Source organism: Lichenostomus cassidix, chromosome 1 (genome assembly GCF_008360975.1).
Source record: "Lichenostomus cassidix isolate B80296 chromosome 1, HeHo_3.0, whole genome shotgun sequence".
NCBI classification, from domain to species: domain Eukaryota; kingdom Metazoa; phylum Chordata; class Aves; order Passeriformes; family Meliphagidae; genus Lichenostomus; species Lichenostomus cassidix.
The window spans coordinates 94,679,903-94,693,824 of record NC_139479.1 but is presented as its reverse complement, the minus strand read 5'-3'; the positions used below and the strand labels follow the sequence as shown (position 1 = coordinate 94,693,824).

At 37.1% G+C, this 13,922-nt stretch overlaps 2 protein-coding genes across 6 annotated transcripts in view; one reads left to right on the top strand and one right to left on the bottom strand.

Moving 5' to 3' along the window:
- The window catches only part of CMSS1 (cms1 ribosomal small subunit homolog), a 220,243-nt gene that overhangs the window by 4,255 nt on the left and 202,066 nt on the right, over positions 1-13,922 (top strand). The window lies entirely within an intron of this gene.
- FILIP1L (filamin A interacting protein 1 like) overlaps positions 1-13,922 on the bottom strand; it is a 187,810-nt gene that overhangs the window by 2,446 nt on the left and 171,442 nt on the right. For all 5 annotated transcript variants that reach the window (XM_085071815.1, XM_085071830.1, XM_085071838.1 and 2 more), the window contains one exon: positions 1,205-1,389. In XM_085071815.1, coding sequence (XP_084927941.1) covers positions 1,205-1,389 — 185 coding nt within the window. The remainder of the gene's footprint in view (positions 1-1,204; positions 1,390-13,922) is intronic.

The window sequence follows — 13,922 nt, the reverse complement described above, 5'->3', positions numbered from 1 at the left end:
ATTACAGGATTCTTGGGCGGGGGGAGGTCCTTGCAGTAGTAGTAGTATTTTGTTAGTATTTCTTAACATTCTGTAGAACAGTGAGAAAGTTTCTTGCACATCAACAATTGCTATTTTTCAGAAAATTGGAAACAACAAGCATGGACTCTCTTCTAATGTTTTTGTTTGTATGTTTTTTGTTTGGGGTTTTCTCGTGTGTATGTTGGCTGAAAGGAAACTTTGAATTTTAAGTCTTTTGAAGAAGTTATGCTTTAAGAAAAGCAAAAAGGCAAATTCTCTCATGGATGAACTAGAACTTCTTGTGCAAAAAGTTTAGTTAAAAAAACCTTCACTAGGAGCTATCAATACAGTTACATGTTTTGTGTGACTGTGAGCAGTTCAAAGGAAGGGCAAAATTGTAGAGGAATGCACGAATAAAACTGCACTTCTTAAGTGCAGTAAGCCACAACTTACTGTTAAGCCTGATAATAACTTTGATGATTTCTAAAATACTGTTTAAATGAACTGAAATCTAAATGCTGTAGTCCAAATTGTAAAAGTTTATATTGCAGATGCGAACAATATCCATCTTGATTCTTGCATTTGTTTTCCTGATACAACATCTCCCTGAATTTGAGTGGAGATAATCACACTAGTTAACTCCTTGAGGAGGGAGTTGCTTATCTTCACATCATGCTTTTAAAGTGATGCTTGGCACAGCAAGGAGCTCTGCATTTCTCTAAGTTCAATACATGATACAATAGCAGATTTCTCCATGCCTCTCTTCATTCCATCTTTACTGTTGAACTTACGATATCCATACTGAGACACTTGAATAAACCAACTTGGAAAACATGACAACTTCTGCAACATGTGATTGACCACATTTTTATAAATCTACTGAGACAAGCTTACTATTGTTATTTGTAGAACATGTCAAAACTGAATTTATAGTAGAAACTTATTTGTGTCTTGTGCTCTTATACTGTGAGTGCCAAAATCTGGAATGGCACCAGAAAAAATGGGGCAGAGCATGGTCCCTGCAGACATGCAGTTAACTTTAGCTCCTAAGAATTTGGCTGTCTGCTGATGTCCTGTGATTGGTGACCATTGATGTGCTGACCATGTGGATAGTTTCCAATTTTTCCCCAGTGGAAACAGCTGCTGCTGAGATTCAGATTGCTTAAATCCATTTCAATGTCATAGATAATGGAAAATTATTTACCTTCTCCCTCCACCTTGAAGGCAGGCTTTAGACACAGTCCTTACAATGCGTATCTTTCCAGAAGGGCTGTCTTGGAGTGGTTTGTTGAGATGTTCAGCAGGAATTTTGACAGGTGCTTTGGTTGTACTTGCAGGCTTTGGTTTGGGGATCCGAGTTGGAACTGAACGACGGAACGCGTTGGTAATCTGGAAATAAACCGAGAAAACAAGTCAGACATTAGGGAGGAGAAACAAATGAGGTTTTTAGCTCGCTAGTGCCTTTTCCACTTTGTAAATCTGAACATACTGCTCTTAGAACTGTTTGTCTGAACTTCCTTTATGTCGTTGGTAATGAGACAGAAGCTTTGTGTTTAACTTACCTAATTGATTGGTGAATATCAAAAAATCTGAATGGATTGAAACCCTGAGTATAAATGAGGGGCTTCCTGTCTGTCAGCTGACTAAGTATCAGCCCTAGGAGCTGAGTGAGTGATGCAGTGTAAAGTCTTCAACTGTGTGACTGTGTGAATAATCTGAGAACTTCCACATGCAGAAGCATATCTTGATTCAGTCCTGAGCAGCAGGCAATACCCAGCTCATATTTTACTATGACAGATAATTCCTTGACAGTGACCAGTGTACACAAAGTTAATGTATTGTGAGAAAATTCTCCCTTTAGTATCCGTCATAGTCATATTTAATTGCAAAGAAGTAACTACACAAAAATAATAAGAAAAGTTAATATGTGCACTGAAAAGGTGTGAAGAACTGAAAAGTCAAGAAGCTTGTATGAAAGCTGCCATTATCTGAAACCAGGATTAAACATGCACTATTCATCAGAAAACTTTTTTGCATCACAAGCCTTTTTATATACCTTTTTCAGTCAAGCACAGAGTAAAAGAACTTGATTTTTAAAAAAACATGTAAAATGGAAATGGTATTCAAATGAGGACAGTAGAAAACAATGTTGGAACTCTGGTGACTTCAGTATGAATAAGAATGAGCTAGATCAAAATGAGTTTTGAGAAACAACTTCCTATTGGCTATAATGATCTGTCTGGGCTGATTAAAAAAAATAAAAATAATCACAAATCAAAAGCTTGCCATTTACCTGCAAGTAATTGTGTATGACTGAGGTTTCTCAAAAGGGTAAAGATGAGCCAACATCAGATCATTGCATGTGCGCAGTATGGAGGAATTTGGGGAAAGTTTGCATGCCACAGATGGGCTTAATAGATCATGAGTAGGGGAAAAAAATCAACTTGGGCTTAATTGAACTTTGATAACAAAAAGATAAAATAGTAATGATCTTCCAGAACAGTGTGGTATGTTTCTAAGTGTTCTGAAGGAGGTGATTTTTAAAACTGCAGAATTCTTGTTAGTTATGTGCAATCCACCACTGAAATTGTTGGTGATGAGAGAGGGGTGTGATGCTGCTTTAAAGTAAAGCTTCACAGAAGATTCATAAGTGTAACTGCTGAACTGATCAAAGTGTAGAAATGTCAGTTAAGAAGGAACGTGTTTGCCTTCATGCTTAATTTTGTGATGGGAAAACATCCACATTTCTTGTCAGGGATAAAACTCAGGTGTCTTAGTCAGATATTGTTATATAGGTACATGCTATTGGATTGTTTGGTTATGAGGCCCATGTGGGAGGGAAAGACCTAGGTAAGTTTTTTACCTAGTTTTTTTACCTAAGTTTTTTACTGTTACTGTTACTGTTACTGTTAACAGTAACATCTTACTGTTATAGATGTGACCATGTTATATTGGGATGTTTAAAAAAACCTTGATTGTGGTCATTAACAGAAGAATCTTGTTAGAGCAGATTTTGTGAATGCTGTGGAAAAATAGGGAAAATTCTCAAGGTTAGTAAGTGGCAGTGGATAGGTAGCAGAGCAGTGAGCTAGTTTTTAATAGTATAGAGGAGATAGCATCTGAGCCTCACAGACATCTCTGAAACTCAACATATTCATAAACTGTATGGGAAGACAGTACTGAAATAATAGTATTTGTGCATGGGATAACAGGGAGAGTATTAGAAGCAAGAGCTGATAGTAATTATGTTATTGAGTAAAAATGTGTGTCAGTTCAATGGTAACAATTGAAAAATAGTACATGTAGGGAAAACTGGTTCATATACAATAGTGACATATATTGTCACTCAGAACACAGATCTTGGAGTCACTGTAAATTTGTCCTCATTGCTCAGCAACTGGCAGTTGTCAGAAAGGTAACAGGCAGGTTAGTAATTACTAGGAAAAATGTAGAAGAAAACAAATCCCATAATTTCTTAGTGTGTGAATCCAAACAGTACCTAGATTGTGAATGTTTTGCAGGGTTTTGTCCAAACAGCTCAATAAAGGGTACGCCAAAATGCTGAAAAAGTGGCAAAGACTGTCAATTATGAAATGTGTTCTGAGTGAAGATTAATAAAATACACTAAATCTTTTTAAGTTTGGAAAATATATCGTGGTGAGAAGAATGACAGCAGAAATGTAATATTATGGTGAACAGGGCAATTCTCTAGCACGCTTGAGAGGGCATACACTGAAGGTGGGTTAAAGGTGTGCAAGAAGAGTTTTCCCTTGTTCAGTGAGTTATGAGACTCATTGGGACAGACAGTTTTTGAGGTGATGACATAAATTGGTTTGGAGACAATTTGTACAGATTTAGGGCATCCATCAAGGACTGCTAAACACAAAGATGTGATGGAGATGGCTATTCTGTGGATAGCCATAAGTTGCAGGCTGCCAGAGGCTGGCTGGGTTTTCTACTCCAATGTGCCTGATACTTAACATTCAGAGGCATTTACCACTGGTCACTGCTAAAGAGGAGATACGTAGTTTGAACCTCTAGAGCTTCTCACATGTTTTTATTTTTAAAATCAGCATATTTAAATTTGTAGCGCTTTTTTCTCCCTTCTTTTTAATGCATTGAGAAAGGAGTTTGTGTTTGGCTTTGAAAGTGAGTAAGGAAAAAGGAGTTGTGTTTTTCTTTCCCTCTGTTCCTTCAAGATTTTACCTCTAGGTGGCAGCGAAGTGTTCCTTATGCACTGCACCCCCAGTATTTTCACTTAAGCCCGACTGAAACTCTTTGTTAAATGCTGAATAAAAAAAATTAACATGCATTTTCACGGTAGTCTGGAATTTTAGCATTCATATTGTTAGTAGGAAAAGAAAAAAAATAATCCCCCTTTTCCCCCAAACCAAAAAGCATTTTGCTTCAATTACTAAAGGCACTGTGTTCAGAAAGGAATTGATGTTAATTGATGATAATTGTTGTTACTGCTGTATGGCTTTCTGTGAGTACTGAGTTGGAAGAGTTTGCCTCTGACCATGTGGTATGGCCTGGTAGATGAGGCATAGTTTTGAGAATAAAATGTTTGGGTGAGCTATTACTGGCAGTGCTGCTGTCTGATATAAATATAGAGATGATAGAAAATGTTTCTGTTTCTCAGCTATAAAAAGAATTAGATTAGCCATCATTTGCTAAGTACATTGAGGTGAATAGATAAAGATATTTATGTAAAGTCTTGCGTGCTAAAGTGAGACTGTACCTCTAGGAGTTGTGTTTGGTTGTTTGGTTTGGGGTATTTTTGAGAAGTTTTCCAGTTCAGAGGTTCCTTAGGTTACAGAGTGGTTGGAGTGTTGTCTGGAGTTGATTGACCAGTTGTGTAAGTACTTCATTAGGGTATTTGTAGGCCCAGATTTTTACAGGTTTTGTGCATCTGACTGGTATTCAGGCTCTAAGGTTTTATTGAATCAATGAGAAGTTAGGTGTTGAAATACCCCTGTGCTCTGGCCTATAGTTTGCACTACTGTCTAGTTCATTAAAACCACCACTGACAATATGGCCTTCATCAGATTTCATGTCAAGCAGATTTTGTTTTGTGATTCAAAATGATGTATTTTGCAATTCTGAATGACAGTATTGAATATGTCTAAAGTATTATCATTTAATGCCTAGAGCTGCATTATAACTGATAAACTTGTCAAGGTTTGATCTGCTTACAGAGTTTGTATTGCTCTCTTTTGGTTGTATTGTACTTGATTGTACTTGAATACTTGAATTGCTCTAACTTTTGGCATAGGCTCAAACTTAAGGATAACAGCTGTATTATGGGGCTTTTTTCCTATACAGATAGACTATACCAGTGGTAAATTTCTGTGCCAGGACAGCTGAACTTGCACTTCAGTGATTGTACTGATCTGACTTCTGTTGAAGGCAAGGATCTAACAAACTGCCCATCTAGTTCTCTTCCTCCTCATACAGCACTAAAAAATTGGTTTCTTTCTCATTATTCCTGATACAAATTCTAGAGAGGAAAGACTGAATAACTTAATTTTAAGGAAAGCACTTATTGACACTGAAGTTTTTGAATTCAATTACATGTTTAGCTAGATCAAGGTCTGAACTTTGTTTTCTAAAACTTGTACTTGACAAATTATGAATCTCAGACAAGAGTTGTAAATAGAACATTTTGGGTCCATTGACTGGATCAGTGCTTAAACTGTTGTAAGATGTACCTATAAAGAAGAAATGGCATTATGTGGGAGTTGTCTGGAAAGCACTTGTAAGTAACCATAATTCTGCATTGGTTTTGTTGTTATGTGCACTGAGAATCCTTGTGCAACACTCCTAGGTCCTTCCCTACTACTTAGCATAGACGCATGTGAGCAGATACATTGGCTATAGCAGGCTTGTATCTTGGGATGTTTATTTTGGTTTTTACACAGATCTCAGTGACTGAAGAAACTCTTATATGCAGATTTTAGTGGCCTTTTTCAATTTGATTTTAAACTCTCGTTGTATGGGAAATCTATGTGCACATCATGAATTACTTCAGTTCTCTTCAAATTTATGCATCCTTTCTACCAGTTCATTTTCTCCTTCAAGGTGAATGCTTTTAGTCTCCCTCATTCTTTTTTGGACTCTAATTTGTATTCTGAATTTGCTGGCTTTTTGTTTATCATTGCTGTTTAATTATGGCTCCTTGAGTTCCCATCTGTAGGCCACTTTTTATAGCTGCTATCTTTCCAAGTGATAGAAGAGGAAAAAATATATTTTTATTTTTCAAAAAACAAGCAGAGCTGCCTTTCCTGTTCCAGAGATCCCTTGTGAGTTCCCATTAATGCTCTTGAAACACCTCCAGAAACAAAATACTGCCCAGGAGTGACCTATCTGAGTAGTTATGCAGTTTTCCTTTACTTAATGTGTCTAAGTAAGCATCAGCAAATAATTACTGCAATAACAATGACAACTAACCCCAAAAACATTAACTGGCCACATATTTTAAATTAGAAGATTACGTGGTACTTCTGTCTGTAAGTGTAACAGCACTAGATGGGTTCAAGGCATTAGACTTGGAAAATAGCAAAGTTTTTGTCAGTGATGCTTAGTTGGAGAAATAAACAGTTAAAGTCAAGGCAAGCAATGATCTAAGAATCAAGAAAGCTGCATTTTAATTTCATTTTTAAATTGACTTCTGAAGTAGACATCAAGTACCTGTAATAGGAATTGGCAGAAGAAAGGCTGCTAGAGTGAGAGCTCTACAAGGGACTACAAGGGGACTACATTTGTTTTCTCATAGTGAATGACAGCAGGTACTTCAGGGTTGGGGACAAACACTGCACAGGTGACAATTGTGAAAATTCACATTAATGTGAAATTTCACATTAATGTGAAAATGGCCCTTCAAATTTCAGGAAGTCAATGGAGAGAGCATGCTCTGAAATATCAGGATATATATCCATATATCCCCCAAGGGCACAGAACGGTTTATTTATATGGGCCAGATTTTAACACAAACCAATGCTTGCTTTCTGGGGAGTGGGCTAAGGCAAGTGTGTGTGGGAGTGTAAAGGAGAGAAAATATTTCTGTGCTGTTGAAGTAGTTCTGCTTTTGGTCCTAACCCTTTCTTTTTCCTTCTGAAAGTCTGATGTGTGCTTTGCTTCCTGATTGAACTTAATTCATTTAAATGGGGGGGGTATGCAGTGCTTGTGCTATAAGTTTTCATATTTGTCTTTCTACAGCCATTGTAGAATCTGATTTAGGAGAAATAACTTTAGATAAGGTTCTTTCTCATTGCTTAAATTTTTCGTTTAAGAATTTTGAGTAACAGAGTATCATTTCCAGCTTTAGTGAAAGTGGCCAGGGGATGGTGCTGAAGATCCTTTACAGAGAAGTCCATGTCTGTATGTGCACAAGTGAGCCTCTTGCCAGACTTGAGTTTGTTCCTGGGTGATTGAATGCAGTGAGAATGAAAGCCAGGTCTGCAAGTGATAAACTTGAATATTCCCTTTGGTCTCCAAGACAGCTTTGGCTGAAATTTCTGGTTAGGCATCCTCAACTGCACAGAACATTCAGATACTTCCTTTCCTTTACTTTTCTTTCACTAGGTCTTGGCATTTGTCATCTATGAATCCAAAGTGAGAAGTCTCAGTTGCTCTGAATTTCCTTTTATGCAACACATTTGTGTGTGTGACAATACTGAAATGTGTGAGCAGGAGCAGTGTAATCCTTGCTGTGACTTACACTGGTAGGACTTAAGCCAGGCTGTTGTCTGGCTTGGCTCACTGCATTGTCACACCACTATAAACAGCTCGGCAGAGGGAAAATGACTCTACAATAATCTGTAGAATTGCAGTACTTGAGCTAGTAAGGGGAGAGCAATTGGATTTGTTTAATCTGGAGAAAACAAAACTGAGATGTGATAATTGTCTTCTAATATGTGAAAGTCTGTTGCAGAGAAAATAATTTTCAGAGTCCAGTGGGGAAATAGAAAAGAGAATACTGGAGTACAATTTCAGCAACGTAAATTTAGTTTAGAAATCAGCAAGATTCTTAATGACAAGGATATTTCAGTCCTGTTGCAGATTCCTGGGTAACTGTGAAGTTGTCATTGCAGAAGTTTTTTAGAACCATATGAACCAGGTTTTTGTTTGGAAGGTTTAAAGTCAAGTTATAGTAAGGCAACAGGCTCAAAAATGTCCTGAGATCCTTTTTAATCTCTGTTTTCTGCATATTCTACTCTTCTGCTGATATTTGCTCTATTCTATTACAGCCCTCTTGATTGCGATAATATGGCATACTTGACAGAAAAATCTGTATTAATATTAGAACTTATTTCCATATATGTGGCACAATTTGCACTAATGCACTTAAATGTGTGACTGTGGTCTTATTTCCTGAATGCTGAGTTTAAATACACTTTCTGGTGGTGGGGAAAAGAAGGGTTGGAGACAGAAGTTGTATTTGCAGTTTCTAAAATTCTGTTATGTGCCTTGCTTTCCTTGAGACATGTCTTCACTGGGAAATGTGATAACCTTTTAAATTTTGGATAATATAAAGCCTCATTTCTAATAGAAAATTGAGTTTATGTTGTGGGTCTACTCCCATAGGACAAGGTTACCTGGGGCTGGTTGGTCAGCATCATCATGCAGCTGGGATGAACAGTTTTTGCTGTTAATATTCCCTTTGCCCCTTGAAAGTCAAAGGGGTCTTAGGCACCTTGTTAAGGCCCTTGGGGTTCCCTAGGAACAGAAGTGTGTGACCTTTTTTAAGTATTACACACACTGCAGAAACAGTTGTGTCCTGCAGAGGGGATTGTCAGCACTTACATGTTTCTGCAGGCGCTGAAGTGTCAGAGGTATTAGAATACAATTCTCTGGGTGAGACCAGCAGATCACAAAGCTGCACTGCCATTTGTTGAGCAAAATTCTTGGCAGGGGAAAATCATTCTGTACGGATTGGGGGCAGGTAGGGATATTTGTGTTGGAGTATTTTTAAGTTTTTAAAGGTGTTTGAAACTGCACTTATACCCACACATGCCTTTTAACATGAAAACATCATTATCAATATTGTCTGTCCAAAAGCTTTGAGTATATTTTCCCCATGTTAGTAAATTTATATGTTGAAAAAGTTTACAGGGGTAACCATGTTGGACCCAAATGTGTTCTGCATGGAGAAGGAAAATGACCCTGTGCTTTTACCAACATGGCTTTTTTTTCTGTCTGTGAGCAGGCTGTTTCCCTCTGGCAAGGCCACATTAAAAGGTGTGTTAATCAGAGTCCTATTTAAAATAAATGTATTTTTTTCCATAATATATATAAAATCATAATTAAAATTAAAAACTCTACCTTTTACCAGCTAAGACTGATGTTTCTTCAGGATAAAACGTGACCTATAGTGGCTTGAGTATGAGACAATCACAAATAAGAAAATAAAGATACTAGTCACGTTCAAAACTGCCTTGCTCAGATTTTGCACAAGTCAATTAACTTCTCTCCCATGAGAGATGCAGAATGATGTTAACAGGACTGATGAATGTTTGTTGTATATTTGAAGTGCTTTGTGATTTATTTGCATGCTAGATTGTATCTCTTCAGACGATAGTAGTAGCATCAAAGGTGATGGGACCAGGGCTTTGGCAGTGATTGCACTATAAAATGCTCCTTTTCCTTTTTGCATGTCCATTCAGTTATGCTGATGTAGCTCTTTTATAAAGTTGTGCTGTGAAATGGATCCTGTTTTGTTGAGGTTGGTTGGTTTTTGGTTTTGGGGTTTTTTTTGATGAGGATTTCTGGTGTATGGCCTTTTGCTTGTGGTTTTGCTTTTGTTTTTTTAAATCCAGGTTAGTTTCTTGATCTGGTTCACAGTGCTGCCTTCTGGAACAGTAGTGACAGCACAACTGAAAGGGCAGTATTTTATAATATGGCTTGTGGTAGGGGCAAAAAAGGGGAGGGAGCTTCTTTGGCCCATCCCTGTTTGAAGACCCTGTGATGTCAGATCATGGCATGGCAGATGATGAGACAATGATTAAAAGAAGTCTTTCCACTTGTACTCAAAATGTGTTTCTCAAGAATGCTTTGCTTTGTGGTCAGAAGAGAATCATATTGGGTTGGCAGCTCTGATATTTGAGGCTTTCTGGGTGCCCACAGTATGGTGGGTCATTGGCTAATGTGCTAGCTACAGCACAGAGAGAATTCAGCTTCATCTTGGGGCCTCTGGCTGCAGATCTGTGAAAACACTTCACACTGCTTAAATTTTTATGGTTTGTCTTTTTTTTTTTTTTTAGCCGTTTCCCACTTACAGTACTTGGTGTTAATTTTAAAACATTTTTATACACCCACTTGTGCTGTACTTGAACCATAAGATCTTTTTCTCTTCTGTTTCTTGGTAACATAATGTTTTGGTAGTCTTTGCTTAAGCCTGGAGATTAGGCAGTTGTCAGTTTTTGTTTTGCCTGTCTCAATATCTGTTTCCTAGGGACAAAGTCATCCTGCAGATGGTTACTGCATTTCCATCACCTAACCCTGCAGCATCCATTGAATCTTATTCAGAAACTAGAGCTGTAAAATTCTATTTCTGATTACTTTGTCCCTAGTGTGGGGAGCATGCCTTCCTAAGCCTTGCATGAAATGCTTACATACAGAACTTTTTCTTATTACAGCCTTACATTCTGTCCCCAGACACCTCATTGGCTACAGTGCTTTGGATCAGGAAGATTAGCGGTCTGCTCCTGTAATTTTGTCAGTTCTATTTCTTAATTAGTGATTTACAAGAGTTCTTTAAATAACTTGAAATGCTACCTTATAGTTGATGGATGGGCACTTTGCTCTCTGATTATCATTATCGCTTTGTATTCTCTTCTTTTTGCTTTTCCTTCTTTTCCCTCCCTCTTCTCATCTATCCTCCCTCTATGGACAAAAATTGCAAGTATTTCTTCTGAGATATTTAATCACATAAAAAGAATGGCTTAAAAATGCTGAGCGCCAAAGTGTTGGTGCTGCCCTTGTTTGTGTCCGTTTGATCATCCACTGAAATAAAACCAAAAAGGTGAAGCAAAGTGGGCTGGTACCTGCTGTCATTTTTTAATCAGTTAATTCTCCCTTTCTTTTCCTGGGAACTAAACATCAAAGGGAAAGGGTAGATTTTTAGACCTTAGAGGAGATGCTTGCCAAGAGTTTTGGAAAAGAGAAGGATTGATATTATGATCTGCTGAAAACTGTTTTTACGCTCTCTTTCACAGTTTAATCCCTCTGATATATGCTTCTTACTATGTGACCTTATTTCCCTGTAACATTTAAATGAATTATTACATATCTGTCAGACTTTAGGCTTTTGAGCAACTGCTGAAAGCAAAAGTGTCTCAGCCTCCAAATTAACAGCAATACTTACCACTTACAGAGTAGTTGAAATTCCTAGAAAAACTGCCTTACTTGTCGAATTGTGCTTGATGATATTTTTGTTCAGAGTGCTTGAATCAATGTGCAGATAAGTTATTTAAATTTCTCCTTGCTCTGCTGTTTTCTCGTCTGCCAAGGCAGCAGGTGGATATTCCCACTCAGCAAAATGGAAATACTCTGAAATATGGAGTGGTGATCTGAACAACTTGAGGTTAATTTGTAAATCGATCATTTGATTCCTTAAGCTGTGCTTTCTATTTGCTGTTTTATGATAAAATTACAGCTAACTTCTTTCTGTTTAAACACTTATGTTTCAGCTCTCAGCAAATACATCCAGGTGTTTGTTTTCTCTGCTTTGAAATTGATCTTGGGAATTCGAACAGAACAAACCTGTTCTATTGTGCAAATGTTATTTTCAGGGAAAAATAATTATTTGATCTTTCATCTGTCGAAATGCCTGACAAAAATTTTGCTGCAAAGTCAGTTAAATCTGCAACAGAGGTTGTTTCATCCGTAGCGGAATGTAAGCGTCCCTTAATCAAGGTGTGTTTTTAGGAAATGTAGCAATTTTATTTCCAGGCAGTGCTGATGCTTTTACTTAGGAGTTAATGGTCATGAGTGGCTGCTTCCTTTGTCTTTTGTTAATTAGAGGGTTACTGCAAAATCATTATGAGTTTAAGACAGGGACAGAAGTACTGGTGTGAACTCTCCTCTGTTTTGTATTCAAGTCTTAGCTTTAAAGACTGAACGTCCTTATTCATAATAGCTTGGTAATTGTCCAAAGGACTATGTGGGCTTATTGCTATGTCCTGATTTGTGCTTTTCTTTTATAAGATATTGTAATAAATGGCTGGGTGGTTAATGATCAACACATTTTTGTGTATTTTTGAAAGTAGATATGATTTTTTTTCTACAAGTTTTTTAAGTCCAACTGAAGAAAATATTGGTGCCTCTGGAGGACAAGCACTAATCCTGTAATTTTTGGAGAATTTGGTGTGTGTTAGTATGCTGGCAAGTGGGTACTTCAGACACAGTTACTCAGTACCATTCTTGTAATGTATTCCTGCAGAGATCTAAGGTGTAGGTCAGCAGGATATGCAGTATCCCAAAAACTGAAGTGCAGAGAATGTATTTTGAATGTACAGATTTTTGGTTTTGACTGACCCCTGAAATTAAGCATGTGCAGCCTGAATGTAATTAGGTAACTTGTTTGTATAATTATCATGCTCTAAAACTTACATAATCTCATTGTACCTGAAGGCTGGCTGCTGTCTTCATCAGTAACTTTTGCTGAAGTTGGTGTGAGTCAAAATTTGCTTTGCAGAATAAGACCATATATTCCTTCTGACCCAGAGCTCTTGTGCAGCCATGGAGATAGAGTGAGACAAAACAAGGAAGAAGGACCTTTTATGAAGCCTATGAAGCCTAGTAACTTCAGGTTGTATATCCTGGAGTTGTGCAGGTCCACATTTTCTCTTTTTGTCATTGCCACTGCTCAACTGTAATACATATGTTAATATCAATTTCTATCATGTATCTTATTTAATTTTTTTTTCTTCCCATTGTTTACTGAGAAAAAGTGTATATGGGCAGTGGACTTTGCATTTCAGTAGAAACTGTTCTAAAAGCAGTTATTAGCTATAATTATAAACATTTTGTTTCCTGTCAATCAAAAGGACTTAAAATGATAGAAGTCCCCTTATTGTGTGAGATCATGGGCCAAAGTTCTTTGCTGAATCCGTTGCTAAGTTATACCACAGAAATATTTTTTTTTACTCTAAGAAATATAGGCAGAATAAAGATAAGGGTTTAGTGAATAGGGACTTTATGCTTACATGCAAACTTCCTTGTTGATAAAGAGGTTGCAGGTGTTATTTTTTTTTTTAAATAATACTTTCCCCCAAAAGCATCAAATACATAGGCATTTAACTTTTTAGAATCAGAACAACTGTTACAATTTAGATTTGGAGTGACAGCTTTTGCAAAAAAGAGAAGTTTGAAAGTGCATTCCAGATCTTCTGGACTGATTTACATTGTATGTGAAACTGCTCCATCACTAGCAATATTTTCTGGGAAATTAAAATTGACTGCTTGGCACATGTGTAAAGAACAGAATTGGTTACATTTATGTCCTTTTCCTCAGCACAAATACTGTAATTGTCATTGAAATACCTTAACCTGCTTTGTCCATTCTGTATGACACTCCTACTTATCCCAGATCAAGAGGCCTTCATGTTTGGAGACTTGGTCTAGTATTGCTTATTAATGCTTTTGTCAAGCTTTCTCTGCCTGTGGAGTGAAAAACATGAAGGTATGCCATAGTTGGGTAATCTTGATTCTTTTTTCAGTGTGCCTGCCTGTATGATGTATACTGTTTGTCAAACTGATGTCTAGGAGCTTAGATGAAATTTGAATATTATATGTAAATCTATTCTCCTGAATAATTGTTTGGAAATATAAATGCTGTTGTTTATTGTTTTACAGTGTACTTAAAAGATTACAGTTTTTCTGTTGTATTGGAAAAAACCCCTTCTATGGGGAGAATTACT